Source organism: Gossypium hirsutum, chromosome D05 (genome assembly GCF_007990345.1).
Source record: "Gossypium hirsutum isolate 1008001.06 chromosome D05, Gossypium_hirsutum_v2.1, whole genome shotgun sequence".
In the NCBI taxonomy this organism is placed as follows: Eukaryota; Viridiplantae; Streptophyta; class Magnoliopsida; order Malvales; family Malvaceae; genus Gossypium; species Gossypium hirsutum.
The window spans coordinates 21368374-21388111 of record NC_053441.1 but is presented as its reverse complement, the minus strand read 5'-3'; the positions used below and the strand labels follow the sequence as shown (position 1 = coordinate 21388111).

Genomic DNA, 19738 nt, shown 5'->3' with positions numbered 1-19738 from the left:
GCCCGGATTGAGTAAAAAGGAGATATAAGATACGTCCCTTTTGAAGAGTTCGTGAGACTTATCTTAACGCTCGAACGAAGAAAATGATCGAATGTCTCCGCATATGAGGGCAAAGCCGTATATGTATCCGCTTTATGTAAAGAGATTTGTTTTCTAGTAAAGTTGTTCTAATAGAATTGAATTAAGAATCAATGTCTCTTTTTGCATTCATACATCTGCATTACATTTCATTGCACGTATCTCTTCATTCATTAACATTACATTTCATTACATACAATAAATTTCCTAAAATCCAAAAATACGCGTTCATGCATTAACATTACATTTTATTACATACAATAAATTTCCTAAAATCCAAAAATACGCGTTCATGCATCAACATTACATTTCATTGCATACAATAAATTTCCTAAAATCCAAAAGTACGTCGAGTTTAGAACTCTAGTACAAAACTAGATGGATTGGAATTCTTTGAATATATCGATGGTTCGAAAGGTGAAGATGTGTATGCCTTTGAAAAAGAACTAAAAATGAAAAAACCTATCTTGAATTTGTTTCTACATCCCTAGAGGCGTTTTAAACAACTGGACCGTGGAGGAGATTCTTGTAATTTTTAGGACCATTTCAGAGTAATATTTGGAACGCTCTTATTGTTCTAAGCCTGGGAGCAATAGAAAATCCTTTTGTGAAAAGGCACATGTCCACTATTCTTTATTTCAACGAAATGCATCTTTGTGTCTTGTTTTGGCAAATATTCTTTTGTTCCTTCCAATTCATTCATACTCATACCACCAGGTAATTACCCTTTGATTCGTTAGCTCTTTGAGACTTCCTTCGTCCCTAGAATAGGTCTCCAGATATCAATGATATGAACGACACTGCTATTGACTCAGAACTTTCTTTCAAGCAAGATATGTGTCTAGAGGATCCTCAAGACTTCGAGGATGATCAAGACTGTAGTTTATCTCCTGATTTGTTAAGGATGGTAAGGCAAGTTGAAAAATAGATCCAACCTTAAAAAAAATTCAGTGGGGAATTGTGAGCTTAGGAGAAGAGAAAAAGGTGAAGATTAGAGCCTGTATCACTGCAGAGACAAAGCGAGACGTCATTGAGTTACTCTAAGAATTCAAAGATGTTTTTAGGCAAATTTCTTGAAGAATCATATGTCAATATGGAATGCCAAAAAGGATCATATTAGACAATGCATTGAATTTGAACAACGGCACGACATCAGAAGTTTGCAGTTTGTTCAAGATTAACACCATGTTGCCCGCAAAGGGCGCCTTGAGACCAAAGGGTTTTGAATTGAAAACCCAGAAATGGGCAGTTCAAATTTTGATCAAAGGTGGGGCATGCGGTAGTCTTGCCCTTTCTGAATTAATAAGAAGGAGGGATGCTACATCTTGGGTTATCAACAAAGCCTTCTAGGACTTCTAAACACATATCAAGTTCAAAAGGGTCCTTAAGAAGTTTGGGACAGAGAAGCTCATGCTACGATATCTGGGGCACCTATTTCCATTTTATTCATTTTTTGTATTTTTGACAAAATACATAATCTTGATTAATTTATTCTCATTTTGTATTCTAGCAAAATTTGCTATCTTGATTAATTTGTTCATTTAGAGCTTTGCTCTCAACAAATTTTCATCTTATCCATTGTGATAATCTTTTTCATCTTATTCATCTCGTATCTCAGCAAAATTTGCTATCTTGATTGATTTGTTTGTTTAGAGCTTTGCTCTCAACAAAATTTCATTTTGTCCATTTTGATAATCTTTTTCAAGCATTTTTCATTGAAATAACGATTAATGGACTGACAATACACATGCAGAAGGAGTTCTGCATATTACTCTGAAAGTTTCTAAATAATACGAGGACCTAAAACAGGACTATTGTTTAGAACTAACCAAACCTAAGGGTTGGAAACATTTGAGAAATGATAGTCTAAATAGCGTCTATTTCTTTGGGTTTTCTGTCAAACTGGCTGAACAAGAAGGCATCAGTGATAGAACCTTGATGAACAATGATGAATGACAACCTAAGCATTAAAAATGGATCATTCTCATGACATTCTACAAATATAATACATACACATCTAGTTAGGAGCATTTGATTCATTCTGATCATGTCATCCTAAACACTAGGCGTAAATAGGTCCTATCTTCCTATATTGGTAGGAAGTGGATCAAAGATACAAATCTTGTCTTCCCATATTGGTGGCGAAGTAGATCGAAGGTAGCAGATCCTATCTTCCTATATTGGTAGGAAGTAGATCGAAGATGCAGATCTTGTCTTCCCATATTGGTGGCGAAGTAGATTACAGAAAGCAGATCTTGTCTTCCCATATTGGTGGCGAAGTAGATCGAAGGTATCAGATCCTATCTTCCTATATTGGTAGGAAGTGGATCGAAGATGCAGATCTTGTCTTCCCATATTGGTGGCGAAGTAGATTGCAGAAAGCAGATCTTGTCTTCATGTATTGGCGTGAAGTAGATCGAAGGTAGTAGATCCTATCTTCCTATATTGGTAGGAAGTGGATTGACGATGCAGATCTTGTCTTCCCATATTGGTGGCGAAGTAGATTGCAGAAAGCAGATCTTGTCTTCCCATATTGGTGGCGAATTAGATCGAAGGTATCAGATCCTATCTTCCTATATTGGTAGGAAGTGGATCGAAGATGCAGATCTTGTCTTCCCATATTGGTGGCGAAGTAGATTGCAGAAAGCAGATCTTGTATTCATGTATTGGCGTGAAGTAGATCGAAGGTAGCAGATCCGGTCTTCCTATATTGGTAGGAAGTGGATTGACGATGCAGATCTTGTCTTCCCATACTGGTGGCGAAGTAGATCGAAGAAAGCAGATCTTATCTTCATGTATTTGGCGTGAAGTAGATCGAAGATTACAGATCTTGCCTTCCTGTATTTGGCAGCGAAGAAGATCGAAGATGGCAGATTTTACCTCCCTGACTACAGTGGAGTACATTGAAGCCGATAATTCTATCTCCCTGTATTTGGCAGTGGAATAGATTGAAGATTGCAGATCTTGCCTTCCTGTATTTGACAGCGAAGCAGATCAAAAGATGGCAGATTTTACCTCCCTGACCACAGTGGAGTACATTGAAGCCGATAATTCTATCTCCCTGTATTTGGCAGTGGAATAGATTGAAGATTGCAGATCTTGCCTTCCTGTATTTGACAGCGAAGCAGATCAAAAGATGGCAGATTTTACCTCCCTGACTACAGTGGAGTACACTGAAGCCGATAATTCTATCTCCCTGTATTTGGCAGTGGAATAGATTGAAGATTGCAGATTTGGCCTTCTTGTATTTGGCAGCGAAGCAGATCAAAGATGGCAGATTTTACCTCCCTGACCACAGTGGAGTACATTGAAGCCGATAACTCTATCTCCCTGTATTTGGCAGTGGAATAGATTGAAGATTGCAGATCTTGCCTTCCTGTATTTGGCAGCGAAGCAGATCAAAGATGGCAGATTTTACCTCCCTGACCACAGTGGAGTACATTGAAGCCGATAACTCTATCTCCCTGTATTTGGCAGTGGAATAGATTGAAGATTGCAGATCTTGCCTTCCTGTATTTGGCAGCGAAGCAGATCAAAGATGGCAGATTTTACCTCCCTGACTACAGTGGAGTACATTAAAGCCGATAACTCTATCTCCCTGTATTTGGCAGTGGAATAGATTGAAGATCGAAGATGGCAGAGTTTACCTCCCTGACTACAGTGGAGTATATTGAAGCCGATAACTCTATCTCCCTGTATTTGGCAGTGGAATAGATTGAAGATTACAGATCTTATCTCCCTAAGCAATAGTGGAGCAGGTCGAAGATGGCGGATTTTACCTCCCTGATTACAGTGGAGTATATTGAAGCTGGTAGTTCTATCTCCCTGGGCAACAGTGGAATAGATCGAAGATTACAGATCTTATCTCTCTAAGCAATAGTGGAGCAGGTCGAAGACGGCGGATTTTACCTCCCTGATTACAGTGGAGTACATTGAAGCTGGTAGTTCTATCTCCCTGGACAACAGTGGAATAGATCGAAGAAAACAACATTCAGTCTTATCTCCCTAAGCAGTAGTGGAGCAGACGAAGAAAACAACAAATCTCATTCCCATGGAGTTGCAGCAGAATAGATTTAAGTCATGTTTCTCTGGAGCGCAGTGAAGTGGATTGAAGCAACGAGACACAGCAGGCTGGAATAAGACTACTTGAAGAAGAAAAGCACCCAAAGAAGTTAAGCCTCAACGAGACCATGCAAATTTGGTCTTTCTTAGTCTTTGCTCTGTTCTCGTTACACGAAAACGAGCAAAGAGGGGCAGCTGTAGAAGCCCAAATTTGCTGGGCCCATTGTCCAAATGAAATAAAATACAACAAACCCAAAATTCAATCCCAATAAACCAAATCCCATAGCCCAAATACCACCAGCCCAATACTCAACTAGCCCAACATAATAAAAAAAAAGAGAAACAGACAACAAGAAACCTTGGCTACCACACCCTACTTTCCTCTGACACTAGCACCATCTTTGGTCACCACCATGTCGGCTACCACGCCCCATGCTTCTGCCAACACCATCCCCGCATGCCTGGCACCTCCATACCTTGCAAGCAGCAATGAAGAGATAGAAACTAATAGAAAATGAAAGTGTAAAGGCTATAAAAGCCATGGAAACAAGTGTAAAAAAGAGAGGGGGGATTTTAAAAGATTGAAAAAGAGACAAACACAAAAATCCCTCCGAACTTCGAATACAAAGGAAAAAATCAATAAAAAGGTTTGCATTTTTTTCTTCTCTCTTCTTTTGAATTTTTTTCTTTGTTTTTTTTTCCTTTCTTTCTATATACATATACATATATATTATTAAAAAATAAAAAAAGTTACCTTTTGAACTTCCGGCCACCATATGCGGTGGCCGGCGACGGTGGCGGCGCGACCAACGGCGGTGGCCCAGTGACCGGGATTTCACCAGAGAAGAAAAGGCTTGAGAGGATTTTAAGGGAGGGGAAGAGTGCATGGAAGCTTTTTTAGTTTTTTTTTGGATTGGGGGTTGAAAATGAAACACAAAAAAAAATCTTTGTTTTTAAATAATGGTGTTGAAACGGCACTATGTTGTTTGGTGGGTGGGGTCTGTGCACTTTCCCTAAAAGGGAAATTTATGTGTTTAGTCCTCCTCCCTCGCAACCTCATTCAATTAACCCTCATTTTCTATCTTCTTTTGTTTTTTTTTAGTTTGGCCTTCAGATCTTGTTTGGTTTTCGTTTTGATCCCTAATTAACTATCCAATATTTATACTTTTATATCCCAAATTTTCATTTGTTTTTAACCATGTCTTAAATCTATTTAATTCATTTATTAACCCTTTTTTAAATGTTTCATTTATATGTTATTTCCAATATTTTATATGTTGTTTATTTACATCATTATTGTAAATATTTTATATATATATATATTTTTGTACATTTCCTAATATTTTCTTTTATTGTAGATATTATTATTACTATTATATTACATTACTATTATTATTGTTATCTATTTATTTATATATTTAAAATTTCGGTACATATATATACTTATATATTTTTATATATTTTTCAACTTATGTACATGCCTATATATTTATATACATATTTTCATTTTCATAAATATATACACGTACACATTTTTCTCTAATATATATATGTATATATATACTCATATACATTTCTTACTATATCTTATAATTTATATATATACACGTACATATTCTCTATTTATTTTAAATATATTTTTTTATATTTCATATTTTCTACATGCATATATATATACTTATCTATTTACATATTTTAATTCATATACCTATACATGTATACATATTTACATATATTTTTATATTTAATAATCTCACAATACGTATACATATATAGATTTTTCATATTTTCATAATTTTGTGTACATTCATGTATATACGTTCTTTACATCTATTCATTATTTATTTATTTATCTTCATTTTCATTATTATTTATATTTAATAATCTTATTTCCATTGCTATTACTCGTGTTGTTTTTATGCCATCATATTCATTATTGTTTTGCTATGCATATTAACACCATACATCAAAAAGAATTTTTTTTAATTAAGGAAATATTTTGCGTTTGGAAAATTCGAGAAAACGTGCCCTAACGTGCTGGGTTTCGGTTTCTCGTTCGACCAAATAGCCGAATATCCTTTTTAAACTTTCAAAATAAGGTAATATTTCGTATTTAGAAAATTCGAGAAAATCGTGCCCTAACTTACTGAGCTTCGATTCTTCTCGCGTTGATCCTAAATAACCGAACATCCTTTTGAAATTAAAATAAATGAGGTTTAAACAAAAAATAAAGGCAAGCTTACTCTCGAAGATACGATGTGTTGTATCCTAACTTACTGGACGTGACATCTTGTTACTTCGAGATAAGGAAGCATTTTCCATTTTGATTTATTTGAGTAATTTTAAAATAATAATATAAGGAGGGATCGTATTTTAAATTCTTTTTGAGTTTTTAATTTTCGACATAAAGACATTAAATAATCAACTAAGGTACCAATTTTGGGCGTGTCGAGGGTGCTAATCCTTCCTCGTGCGTAACCGACTCCCGAACCTTTTTTTTCTGAATTTCGTAGACCAAAATCGTTGTTTTCATAAAATTAAATCATTTATTAAAAACAACCACTTTTTGAGGTGACCCGATCACACCTCATCAAAAAAAGGATTGGTGGCGACTCCCGTTTTCATTCTTTTTTCAAAATCCAAGTCGACCCCGTTTTCATCAAAAAAATGGTGTCAACAGCCGACATATATATAAGTTTGTATTAATCAACTTAGGAACGCCAAATCCGTGACTGGAGAGTTCTTTTGAATATCTTGTAAAATACTGAATCAAGATTACGATAGGAACATGTTTGTCTGTAAATGTGATATGATACGTTATTCATATGGGAAGAACTTTTAAAAATGGTAGGAAAATTTAACTTTTTAAAAGTTGGGGATATGTCGAATCTGTTTTTTGTCAAAAGTAGATGTGGCCTGTGGGCTCGTTTGATGTTAATGTAAAACTTACCCTCAAAACCTGATTATTTTGGATATGTAATCCAAAGTGCATTCACTTTTTGTTGAAAATAATGAACAAAAAAATAAATAAAAAGAGCATTTAATGAATTTAAAATGCAAAGAGGTCATTATCAAAAGGATTTATATTTATGGTGTGTTTAGAGAAGATGTGCTATTTGAATGAAAAATTTGTAATTTTTTAATTTATTTCAAAATCACATTATAATTTTTTATGTTATGTTTGGTTCTACAAATTGTAATTATATAATTATATATTTTTAATTTTTAATAAATATTAATTATTATAAAAAAAGTATCCATAATTCCGAGAAAGTAATCGATAATATATATGTTTACTAATACAAATAACAAAAAAGAAGAAGAAGAAATAAACATCACATACAAGTTTATGTAGTTACTTTAGCATTTCATATTTGTTAGATTATTCACCCTACCATGGTGAAAAACGAAGAGTTTTTTGGATGTTATCCTACGGCATTAATGGGAGTGGAGAGCATTTATGAAAAATTTCTATAGAAATGAAATTGTCATTTTTGTGGCTTTGGTTTTACGAAGAAGCTCCTCAATAGCAAACTCCTATTCCACAATAGCAAACTCCTTTTTCTCATTAGCAAAATTTTGCTCATCAGTAGCAAAATCCTACTATCATTAAAATGAACCCACTTTGAGTTTGGTTGAGCAAATCCAAGAATGAGGTATTCGCCTCTCAAAGAGGGCTTTCTCTCTTTCATCTCATCTTTTCTACTAACTTTAGTTTTTTTGCTTTTCTTATTAATAAAAATGCTTATACCAACTCAAGCATCACAAAACATCTCAAAACATAAATTTCAACGTCTTCAAATTCATGTTTATCTTGCAAGAACTCAAAAGCAACTGATTTCATTTTATCTTCTTTGAAGAATATCTCTCAACCCAATCCATCTCTAAAAATGCATAAACAATATCCATAATAAACAAGCTAAATCTAAGAATTATATAGCTCATGAATCCCAAAAGCATCGGCAAGGGACAACAAGCAGCTTGCCATCTACGGACACATAACTTTCAACCCTCAACATTTGTGGCAAGCTAGGAATGATGCACATACACCCTGACAAACCTCACATAGCTCTATGCCAAGCTTGTTGGTCCAAGATAACAAGAATTAGCCAATCCCCATGCACCCATGAGCTAAAAGGTATCTCCGCACCAACCTCCAAGTTTAAAAAAAATAGGTAATATTCCTCTATTCTCATCATCTTCTCTACTCTAGTTGTTACTCTATCCAACTCTCTCCATTCTCCTCCATTTTTTCTTTAGCCTCTCATTGGCATAAGCATTAGAGAGCAGCCCAAAACACGAGTTTCGACGTCTCCATCGCTCATTTTCCTCTTATAGAACCATTAAAGGTCCAGGCTTAGCTCCCAAGCCCAATCAGTTCACATCCATCTCATATCTAGCTTCAAAACGACAAACATTAGCATTGTTTATGGGAACTTGTTTTAGATCTATTTAGCCCTAGAAAAACATAGTTCACACCCTTATTTAGAGGGAAGTGTTGATTGTGGGGGATGATCCTACATTGATAAGTGAGAAGGGAGGGAAATAATTCCTCATCGACTAGCCAATGTTTAGTTCGTGGCTACATATAATGAGGGTACCATCCTCCCGAGAAATACCATTTTTGAAAGAACAAAACCATGAAGACAATCTTCACTTTCAAAGTGAACAATACCTCATCGTAGTGCATTCTATCAATCCTCGTGCAAACAAGTACCTTATTCGTAGAATATGAAGAGTGCAAGCCATACGAGGTATAAATTGTGTGAGCTATTGGAAAAAAGAAAGTTGAATTCAATTGAGTTTGAGTTAAGGAACAACATAGAATTTGGACTATTTTCGTCAATAACATCCCGAGAAGAAATTTAATCTCATATGAATCCACTTTGAATTTTTTTATACAAATAAACCTAATCAAAATTTAATTGAACGAGATTGAATAATTCAATTTTTATTTCAAATCAAATATGGATTTGATAAGTACATTAAATTTCAAATCAAACTGTTGGCTCCATTCCTTCATCAAATTGTTGGGGGCAAAAGTGAAAAGACAAAAGAAAAATCGTTTAGGCTTCATTAGTGGAACTGATAACTTTTGTTTTCCATAAAACCAATTCTTACAAAGCCCTTACAAATGGTGAAAAGGAGTTATGTAGTCAATACGGAAAATTACCCCATTAACTATTGGTAGACTTTTTTCTTTTATATATTTTATAAGCGGGTTTAAATTTAATATTTTACAAGACATAGTAAAATTAAATAATCAATAAATCTGATATTTATCACCATTTTAATTTAATTATGGATTTAAAAATTTGTCCAAATAACTGATAAGGAAAATAATTTGGGCACTGCTGGTGGGCAAGGAGCTGGTGGTAACAAGTGTCCTATAAGGTGTACTAAAAGAGTTAGTATTTGGTATAAGACACCTATAAACTACTTGTGTACCAAATATTATTCTATATTAAAATATTTAAAAAAATGAGATACATGATAATTTATAAATTTTGGTTATGAAGTTAAAAAGTAGAGTTAAAAAATTACATTACCAGTATACCAAATAGTAATCTCATTAATAAATAATTTATTAGAAGTTTAAATGAAAAATAAATAAAGTTTTAGTTGAATAGATAAATTTATATACTTAAAATTCATTATGTTTTAGATTCAAATTTTATATAAGTTTTTATTGATACTAAATCAAATATAAAAGACAAAAAGAAAAAAAACTCATTTCAATATAACTTACGTTATATATAGAAATATACTATATTTATATTATACTGATAAGAAATACGTAATAGATACATTTATTAAAAATTTCCACCAAAACAATTATATAAAAATCAAATGTCAAGTTAAAAATTTTACATATGGTTGAAATGCCATTATTTTAATTTCTTTTATTGATTTATAAAATATAAAAAAGCACTCTTATAATTTTGTGTATCAAATTTTATTTAAATAAAATTTTAATTGAATTGACAACTTTTAAGTGTTAAAGATTCATGCTTTAATCTAAACCTTGAATATTTGAGGGAGATGGTGGAAGTGGGCCTACTTTGGGCCATCTGTCAGTGCTTGTGCTTCCTCACTATTTTCAGCAAGTCTTTCATTTTTATTTTTCTACAATGCCACCGCCAAATCAAAATCCAATCAATCAAAACAATTTCTTGAGTGGGATGACCAACACGTTTCTACTGCTAACCCCACTTTGAAGCTTCCATGTCCACCTCCTACGTGGCAACTTCTGATGTCATCGCGCAACGTTTCTCCATTATTGATCACACAGAAAATGAAATGAAAACCAAGTTTTTCTATTTTTAATGCATGGATTTAGATGAGCTAAAAAGATGTATAGTAATTTATAATTATATTGTTTTATTATAATTGAATTGATTTGTATTTAATTTTAATGTTACATCAAAACATATGGAGATTTACAAGGATTTTCTTGATTTTCTTCAAGAAATCGCATAATTTGGAAAATATATCCACTTTTTGTTATTTGAAATTATTAGAGGATAAAATTTAAATATTGAAAATTACTTATTTATTTTGAGTTTTTTACTTTAATTTATAGTCGAAGGTTCGATTCTTATCTTAAATATGAAACAATTTTAAACTTTGTGGTAGTATCCACCTCTTCATGAACCTAAAAGATTAGTTACTAAGATGAAGGTTAAAAGCATTTCACTTTTGAATATGTTTCCTTCATTAGAAAAGAAAAAGAAAAAAGTTAAAGCAGTTTCTGGGCGAACTCATTTTTCTAATATCTTAGCAGTACAATTAAATTAGCGTCATTTTTATTTCTAAAGTTGATTTTAATATTCTTTTTAAGGACGCGTTTACTTTAGTCGCTATAAAATCCATACAAGCTTAGCCATGCCCATGACCACTAACCCTACCTTCTTCCTTTTTCTCTACTCTTTACGTTCCTCTCTTATTTTATATATCCATACAAGCATTAGTCGTTTTCTTCAACCTAAATATCCTACAATAAATCTATGTCTTAACTTGTTTAGACCCAAATCCAATTCAAACCCTTCCAAGATTTGCTTCCTTCTTAACCTACTTAGCTAGCCATTGGTTTATATAAATACACACACCGGCAGAAAAACACTCATTCGTGTGAAAAGTTAACACAAAATGGGGGTGGAAGGCACCTTGGAGTACATCTCCGATTTGCTTAGCAGCATGAAGAAGAAAAAGAAGAAGAAGCAAACTCAAACTGTAGCTCTCAAAATCAGGATGGATTGTGAAGGTTGTGCCCGTAAGGTCAAGAAAGTTCTCTCCGGAGTTAAGGGTATTATTGAAACAGTTTTATTCCATAGTAAGACTACTCCTCACATTTTTCTTTTTATTGAGGTTGTTTAATGCTGTTGTTTGTGGTTTTTGTAGGGGCTAAGTCTGTGGACGTGGACTTGAAGCAGCAAAAGGCGACGGTGACGGGTAACGTAGAGCCAAAGAAAGTACTGGCGGCAGCCCAGACGACCAAGAAGAAGGTGGAGCTGTGGCCCTATGTGCCATACAACCTCGTGGCGAACCCTTACGTGGCTCAAGCTTATGACAAGAAGGCACCACCCAATCATGTCAGGAAGGTTCCCGACACTGCCAACATCACTGAGACCACCGTCGACGACCGCTACTCCAACATGTTCAGTGATGAAAACCCTAATGCCTGCTCCATCATGTAAATATGAAACAAACTAATACTAAGAGAATTAATGTAAAGTTTCCATGTGAAATATAATATTATTGGGTTAAAATATGTCATAAATCTATGTGTTTTTAGTAAATTTGTAATTTAAATTTTTTTATTTCATTTAGTATTTTATTTTTAAAATTTTAAAATTTAAATCTAACTTGTTAACATTGTTTGTTAAATTCAGGTTCATTCTAACATATTTTTTTAAGTTATATTACTACCAAATAAGTATTTTTTTATCTTAAAATATTACACCAACAAATTTAATAAAAAATTAGTGTTAATAATTGAACTGAAAAATTAAATAGATTAAATTCTGAAAATAAAAATAAAAATATTAAACGTGAAAGAGTATAAAATCCTATGAGATGTGTTAACCTTGAAAAAAATGTGCATTATCTTTTTCTTGGAGACTTTATGGAAATACCTGAGCAAATGGCCTGGGAAATATGAGGGTTGTTAGGCGACAACATTATATTCGATGCCCATAACATATTTCCCTCAGGCAATGGCAATGGGATTTTTTCCACTTCATGACACTAATCATTTAGCAATAAGGAGGAAGAGTTATGGAGAAAACAAATGGTTAAATTTGAGTGGTGAGAGCTCCAAATTAGGTCAAGTTGTTGGTTTAATGATAAATCATAAATCTAAGCAGACTAAATTTTCCAAAACAAGAGGTTTACTTTATGGGTTTGTATAAATATGGTATACATAGGTGACCTTTCTTTGATTTTTCTATATTGAAAATAAAATTCTCTCCATTACGTATAGTTTACCCAAAAAAGAAAAAAGTAAAACAAAATTTCACATCAATTTTGTTAGTTCAACTACGTGTCTAAAACGTGCCCAAGAATCTTTAAGAAAATATTATAAATGTTATTTCAAAGTTGTAAAAATATCTTTTAAAATGATATGTGAAGTCGATTGAGTGTTAATTCGCTTAGCATTAATGTTCTATCAGGAGGACGTGAATTTAAACGCATTAAAGTGCATTACCCTCCTATTTAATGATTAGAAAAAGGTTAAAAATAATTCTAAACACGATATCAAAAAGAATAAATATATTTAAAAAAAAGACATGTTATTGAATTTTAATTGCTATAACACATTTCCTTCGATAATTCTACACATGTATACAAATAAACACGCAACCAAAATAAATAAAAAATACAGGTATACAAATACCACATCTGTAGTAGAGGTAAGAATGAAAAGGATAAAAGCAGGAAAGAAATAATTTTAATAAAGTAGGTAGGTTTCGAAAAATAAAAAAAATAAAAGTAGGGTAGTTGGTATTCCCATTTTCAAACCATATATGTATTTTAAATTGATATACAAATCTGATTGTGATTGCCCCCTTTCGTCTGTTTGCTTTTGCTTTTTTGCTTAAAATTTTGACACGTTATAACAAGGTTTAAAATTAAAATAATAATTTTATATGTTATCATTAGAATTTTAATAATTTAATAATTAAATTTATTAATATAATCGTACTTAAAATTTTAAATTAATCTAATTGATTAAGGATTTTTTCATCAATATTTAATAGATATTATACAAATTAAATATTTTTAATTTATTTAAAACTCGACAAAAACTTATTGTATATGTCAAGTTTTAAATGAATTAAAAATATCTAATTATTTATTTTATTTAAGAAGGATTGTTCCGTTAAATATATAGTAGTAGATATAGGATGGAGTCAAAAATTTATATTCAATTATATTATTGAATTTTAAAACAAATCATGAAAATGGATTTGATATAAAAGTATTTTATTTTTCAATAAATAACAATTTAGGGTTTGATTGATTGTAAAGAAAATCGAAACTAAAACGTGAAAAATGGATACTATTGATGTGTCAAATATCCAAGCTTATCCCAAATGCCTCCTAGAAGACTGGGATTGACCAAGAAGAAGACACATTAATTTGAGGACCGACCAGTTTGACAAATTTGGCTCCATTCTATTTTAATTTTACTACTTTTATTCGTTGCCACATAAATTTACGTTATATGTATACGATGTGGTAGTTAATTTCACCGACATATGGATAGAGTAGGTTCACGACTGTTATGATTTTTAGTATTCCTTTTTCAACGATGATTTTCACTACTTTTATTTCATATAGAAGTTTTAATAAAAAAACGTATGATTGAGTTCAAATGTCACCTGTGGCTAAATTATATCAAAACCAAAGGGGTTTCATTTAAGGATCATAATTTGATAAGTTAAAAGAAATCGTTATGTTTTCCATTTATGTATTTTTATTTTGGATAAATTATGTAATTAGTTACTCAACTCTTATAATTTTTCATTTTCGGCACCTAAAATAAAGATGTTTGTAATATGAGCACTGTTGTTACAAAAATTACCATTTTAATCACTATTATTATATAGTTTTATCGTATTAATCACCCCCTATTAATTTGTCATTACGTACATTCATTTTAGTCATCCAACTTTAATAACTTTTCATTTTGATCACTTATTTCCCTTTTTAGAATTAATTTTATTATTTGAAAAACTTAAAATTTTTCAGGGAATTGAGTCATTCAGTTGCTGAGTTGAAACCCAAGTTTTTCACTTGTAACTCAATTCCATGTACAAACTGAAGTTTTTCTTTGTAAAACCTCAAGTAATTCCCTATAAAACCAAAGATTTTTCCCTTTTACTAAAAAAATTTTAATTAATTCTAAAAAAAGATAAAAGGAAATTAAAAAAATAAAATGGGTTTTCCTATAAAATCCAAATTTTTCATAAAAAAATCCAAGTAATTTCCTATAAAACTCATTCTTTTTCTTTTACTGGAAAAAACTAAAATTAATTCCAGAAAAAGAAAAAGGAAAAGAAAATGAAAAAATATTCCCATAAAAACTCAAGTTTTTCTTATAAAAAATCCGGTAATTCCATGTAAAACCCTAGGTTTTCCCCTTCCCTTTTACTGAGAAAAGAACTAAAATTAATTTTTTTTAAAAATGAAATTAGAAAGATAAATTTATTTTTCTAACTCGTATTTTTCCATATAAAAACTCATATTTTCCCTGCAAAATAAAATTAAATCTTAAAAAAGAAAAAGAAAACAAAAGAAATTAAAAAGATAAAATGAAAATTTACTAAAATTGGGTGACTAAAATGAGTGCGTGTACTAGCAAATTAACGACTGATGAATAAAATGATAAAAGTATGTAATGACAATGACTATATTGTAAACTTTTTACTTTCGATGCTCGAAATAACAATTTATGAAAATTAGTGATCAACTGTGTAATTTACTCTTTTATTTTTTAAATATCGATTAATGATACTTATAAACTTGTTAACTCTACTTGTGGAGCCTCAACTGCCTGCATATCAAATAATTATATTTAATTTAATTTCATATCATATCATTGTAAGGAAGATTGATTTTTTAAACCCTAAGGGTTGGGCAATAAGTAGATCACCCATGTATGTATATTTTGGCTAGGCTTCAACGGTGACTTTGTATTTTCATCATCATCATTTTGACATTATTTTATTATACAAATAATTTAGCATAATACTTTTAAGTTTAATTAAAAAGGATTATTATTTGGTATTAACTTCACAATTAATAAATTTTAATATACCTTTAAAATAGTTTGATCTTGTAGCAAATTTTCTTTTTCTTTCTTTGCTCTTTTCGGATGTTTTATTTTTTCTCATTTCCCTCTTTTGATTTTTTTCTGGCTGTTGATTGACACAGTAATGAATATTAATCTTGCAGGACTGACGATTGAAGGCGGCGAGGAAGAACCATGGCAAATAAATCTAAGCGAATATCGTTATTTTATGCGAATTTTTTTGGTTCAAATTCATGGCTTTCCTCATACACTGATGTCGAAGGCCATGGCAGAACAATTTGGAAATTTCTTTGGAGTTTTTATTGATTACAATGCTAAATCTGTCACTACAAGGTTTTTGAAGTATATGAGTGCCATAGACTTGCTAAACTAAAATTTAGTTACACCTACTAACACTATAAAATAAAAAATTAAATAAGGAATTTGAAAAACCAAATAGAACATTTAACATTTGTTTTGGTGCAAATAATATTTATAACATAGGTCTTTATATAGACTCAAGATTCTACTATTCTTATTTTTCTAAACAATGTGGGATATGGATTTTATATATATTCATAATCCCTTTGTCTTTTGTTCTTAGGCAATCTGAGATTCATTCCCTACTAATAAAATACTTACACTTATTTTCCAATAAGTTGGTGTTGATATTCAACACTCCCCCTCAACACCAACTTTCACTATGCCAAACTAACAACAAAAGCTTTCGAACTTATTGCCACAAAAACCTTTTATGAATAGGTTTGCAACTTGGTCTTCTGTCTTAACTTGTTCCAAATCCACATGTTGGTTCTCATGACCATCTTCATCACTTTGCTCGATAGAATGTTGTCCTTCAGTCCCATCCTTGTCGATGCCCTTGTGGCTTGACTCGTAGTACTTCACTTTTATTTGCATTGGCTCAATTAACTCGGCACAATCGAATAGCACCCAACCTTCGTGGCTTTTCATCATGGTGCTCACCTTTGGCTTTTGATTCCTTATAGGATTTTACTATGACTGGTAACCTTGCTCACCTTGGGCACTCCCTAACATGGTGTGGTCCATCACACAATAAACAACTCAATGGTTTTCGTTCGCCCTTTCTCGTAGTTGTCATGGTCTTGCCCCTCATTTGGCATGACTTTCTTTCATCAGCCTCATCTTCACTCGAAGAATCCTTACCCTGGAATTCTTTTTTATGCTCCCCCACTCAATCTTGAGCTTCGACGCTTGGGGTACTTGAACTAATCCTTCTTGAGTTCTACTAAGAGCCCGACCATTACCATTGCTTTTGTTATGTCTTGTACACATCGACGTTGTAACTCAAGCCTTGCTCGTAGCATGATTGTTTTTTTGAGTTGAAATAAACTTCTATAATTCAAAAATGGTTCTACTTTATCTAATAGATGAGACCGGTGGGGCTATTTTTTCGGAATAACAATTCTGTTGGTTTCTATTTTGAAGAGAATTTTCATTTTCACCCAAAAAGAAAAAGAAAAGAAAACTATTTATAGTTTCTGTGTTTGATTCGATTTGTTCAAGTCCACAATCGAAACAATTCATGGTAAGAGAATAGCAAATAAGATCGTCCGGTTGAAAGTCAGAAACGACAAGAACTCATCTATCTAAAAACACAAGTACGATATTAGTCTAAAGTTTATTTCTATAAATATTACAAATCGAATCAATTTTAAAAATTTTATTTTTTACTATGCAAGAAAATCGTTTTCAAACCAAATTTTTTCAACACTACCTAGCTCTGATATCAATTATAGAACACTCACGCCTACAAGACCACTAAACTAAAATTTAACTACACCTTCTAACACTCCAAAATAAGAAAATGAAGGAGGAATTTACAAAATTAAATAGAAGAATTAACATTTAGTTCAGTGCAAATAATACTTATAACATGGGTCTTTATATAGACCCAAGGTCCTACTATTATTATTTTTCTAAGCAATGCGGGATATGGGTTTTATATAGACTCATAATTCCTTTGCCCTTTTTTCCTAGGCAATGTGGGAGTCTTACACTTATTTTCTAATGAGTTGGTGTTGATATTCAATAGTCTTGCATAAAAATTTCAGGTTTATGTCAAATTCCAATATGAAATACTTGGGTTATTTTGTTTCTTAATTATTAGGACGTTTGATCGATGGTGAAAGTTTTTGTCCTAGACATTTGACTACTAAGCAAGAACTAATTTTGGAATGAAACATTAACACGGCGAAAAGATCCACTAAGCCCTTATTTGTTTCTTATTTTTATTGAAGGCTTTTTGAACTTTTAAAGCTTGCTAGACGAGATGGTGTTCTTAAAGGTGTTAAAGTTGATAAAGGAGGACCCAAGGTGACTCATTTATTTTTTGCCATCTACATTATTATATTTTGGAATGCATCGTCTAATGAAGCTAATATGGTGAAGGACATTATTAAAAAGTATAAGGATTGAGTCACTCTTTTTTCACTAAATTATATGTCTCTTTTAATATAGATTAATTGTAAAAGTATTAAAAATTGAACATGTATTCAATAATATTAAAATAAAAATTTATTATCACTCCACCTATATTTATTATTAAATTAATTTTAAAACAAAAATATTCTTTTTTCTGAGAATTAGTATAAATTCATCCATATTATGTAGTAGTGTTTTAAAATGCCACCAACTTTGACGTGGAGAAACCGAAATAGCCCTTTCTTTAGGCCCAAGCGTTAGGCTACAATTAGCCCACCAATCTACATTTGGGCTAAAACTATACATGGTATAAAAATTTACTTTTAATAAATATTAAAATTCTAATATGTACTTAATAATAAATTATATATATATAAAAGAATGGTTTTGTCTTAATTCTTAATGCCCATGGTTTTCAAACTATAGTTTTAAGAATACAGTATGAAATAAATACAGCTACGTATGGAGCTGTCAATTCTTTTTACAGTTAATTTGAGTTTATGGCAAGTTTTGGTATCATCTCACAAAGCAATAAATATTTAAATGGAACAGTAAGTAATTTATTTCTAAAATCTTCTTAATGAGGTGTTAAGGGTTTTAAATAAGTTAACAATATCTTATAATGGATTTGTACATTAATTATATTAAATGCTAACCATATATGCATATATAATGATTCTTATTTACAAGCAAATATAGGTAAATGTCCAAAATCACAAATCATCACCACCTTATATATAACTATATTTACTTTCGCACTGATTTAATATATAATTGGGTAAGATATGTATACTCGTTAAAATTTTATAAGAATAAAATATATATTACATTTTATTTTTAAATTTGTTTAATTTTAAACCTCATATATACTATATATATGAATATTAGCATTTATAAGTAAAGCTCAATTCTTAAAATAAAAGATATTATTTATTTAAATGTTTTTGAGATAAATGTCTTCAAAACAGAAATTATAATCGTTATTACTAAAAAATTTTAATTAATTAATTAAAAGATATATTCTACTACTAGATTAAATCCCAAATTATACATCAAATTAAAATTATCCTAACAAATGTTTAAAAATTAGAAGCATACCATTTTTCCCCTATAAATAAGCATTCAAAGTTTTCAATTTTCACAACACATTCCCATCTTCATTTTACATGCATCTTTTGTGCTTAAGCTTCCTCCTCCTTTAGCCCCCATTGCTTGCCTCTCTTGTGGTCTCCTTTATCACCAAAACATACCATCTTCCATCAGGTAAAGGCCTCTTTCTACCTCTCATTTATCACCATAGTAGATTGGTTTCAATCATTCAACGGTGCTTTTGATGTTTTCAATATCTATCTCTAATTAATCACTTCCTTTTAATTATTATTTCGCCTCTTTTTCGAAAGAAAACAAAAGATATAAATGAACTGGACGGCTTATATCTTTATTTATATTTACGTTTATAGAAACAAATTATTTTGTGTTTGACGTTGATACTATCGATCTGTTATTTTGTGTTTGAAATTGATGCTATCGATTTATTGGCGGTAAAATTAAAAGTTCTGAAGAATTTTTTTGTGACATCATTTATAAACTTAAATCTATATCTATTTTATGGAGAATGCAAGGAAGATATCACCTTAATTTGTATAAAATTTAAAATTATTGTGCTTAAAATGAATGAATTTAGAAAAGTTTAAAAAAAAACATTTCCTTTTACACATCATTCACGGAAGTGTGTAATGTATACATAAAATAAGATTTAGAATAATTTTATTATTATTTGAGAAAAACTTAAACAATGAGTTTAAAAATAAATAAATAAATAAAGTCAACGAGGTGTTG

The 19738-nt window shown here is 31.3% G+C and overlaps 1 protein-coding gene across 1 annotated transcript; it reads left to right on the top strand.

The window, feature by feature from the left end:
- Positions 1 to 11031: 11031 nt before the first annotated feature.
- LOC121217838 (heavy metal-associated isoprenylated plant protein 24) lies at positions 11032 to 11920 on the top strand. Its single transcript, XM_041094297.1, has 2 exons — positions 11032 to 11446; positions 11542 to 11920. Exons 1-2 carry the CDS (start codon positions 11290 to 11292, stop codon positions 11835 to 11837), a joined length of 453 nt encoding a protein of 150 aa, XP_040950231.1. The 5' UTR covers positions 11032 to 11289; the 3' UTR covers positions 11838 to 11920.
- The last annotated feature ends 7818 nt before the right edge of the window (positions 11921 to 19738 follow it).

Bases quoted from the DNA above. Each gene is read 5' to 3' on its own strand.
- LOC121217838 (XM_041094297.1), top strand. From the start codon at position 11,290: ATGGGGGTGGAAGGCACCTTGGAGTACATCTCCGATTTGCTTAGCAGC. The intron at 11,447-11,541 runs GTATTATTGAAA...TGGTTTTTGTAG, and splicing joins AGTTCTCTCCGGAGTTAAGG to GGGCTAAGTCTGTGGACGTG.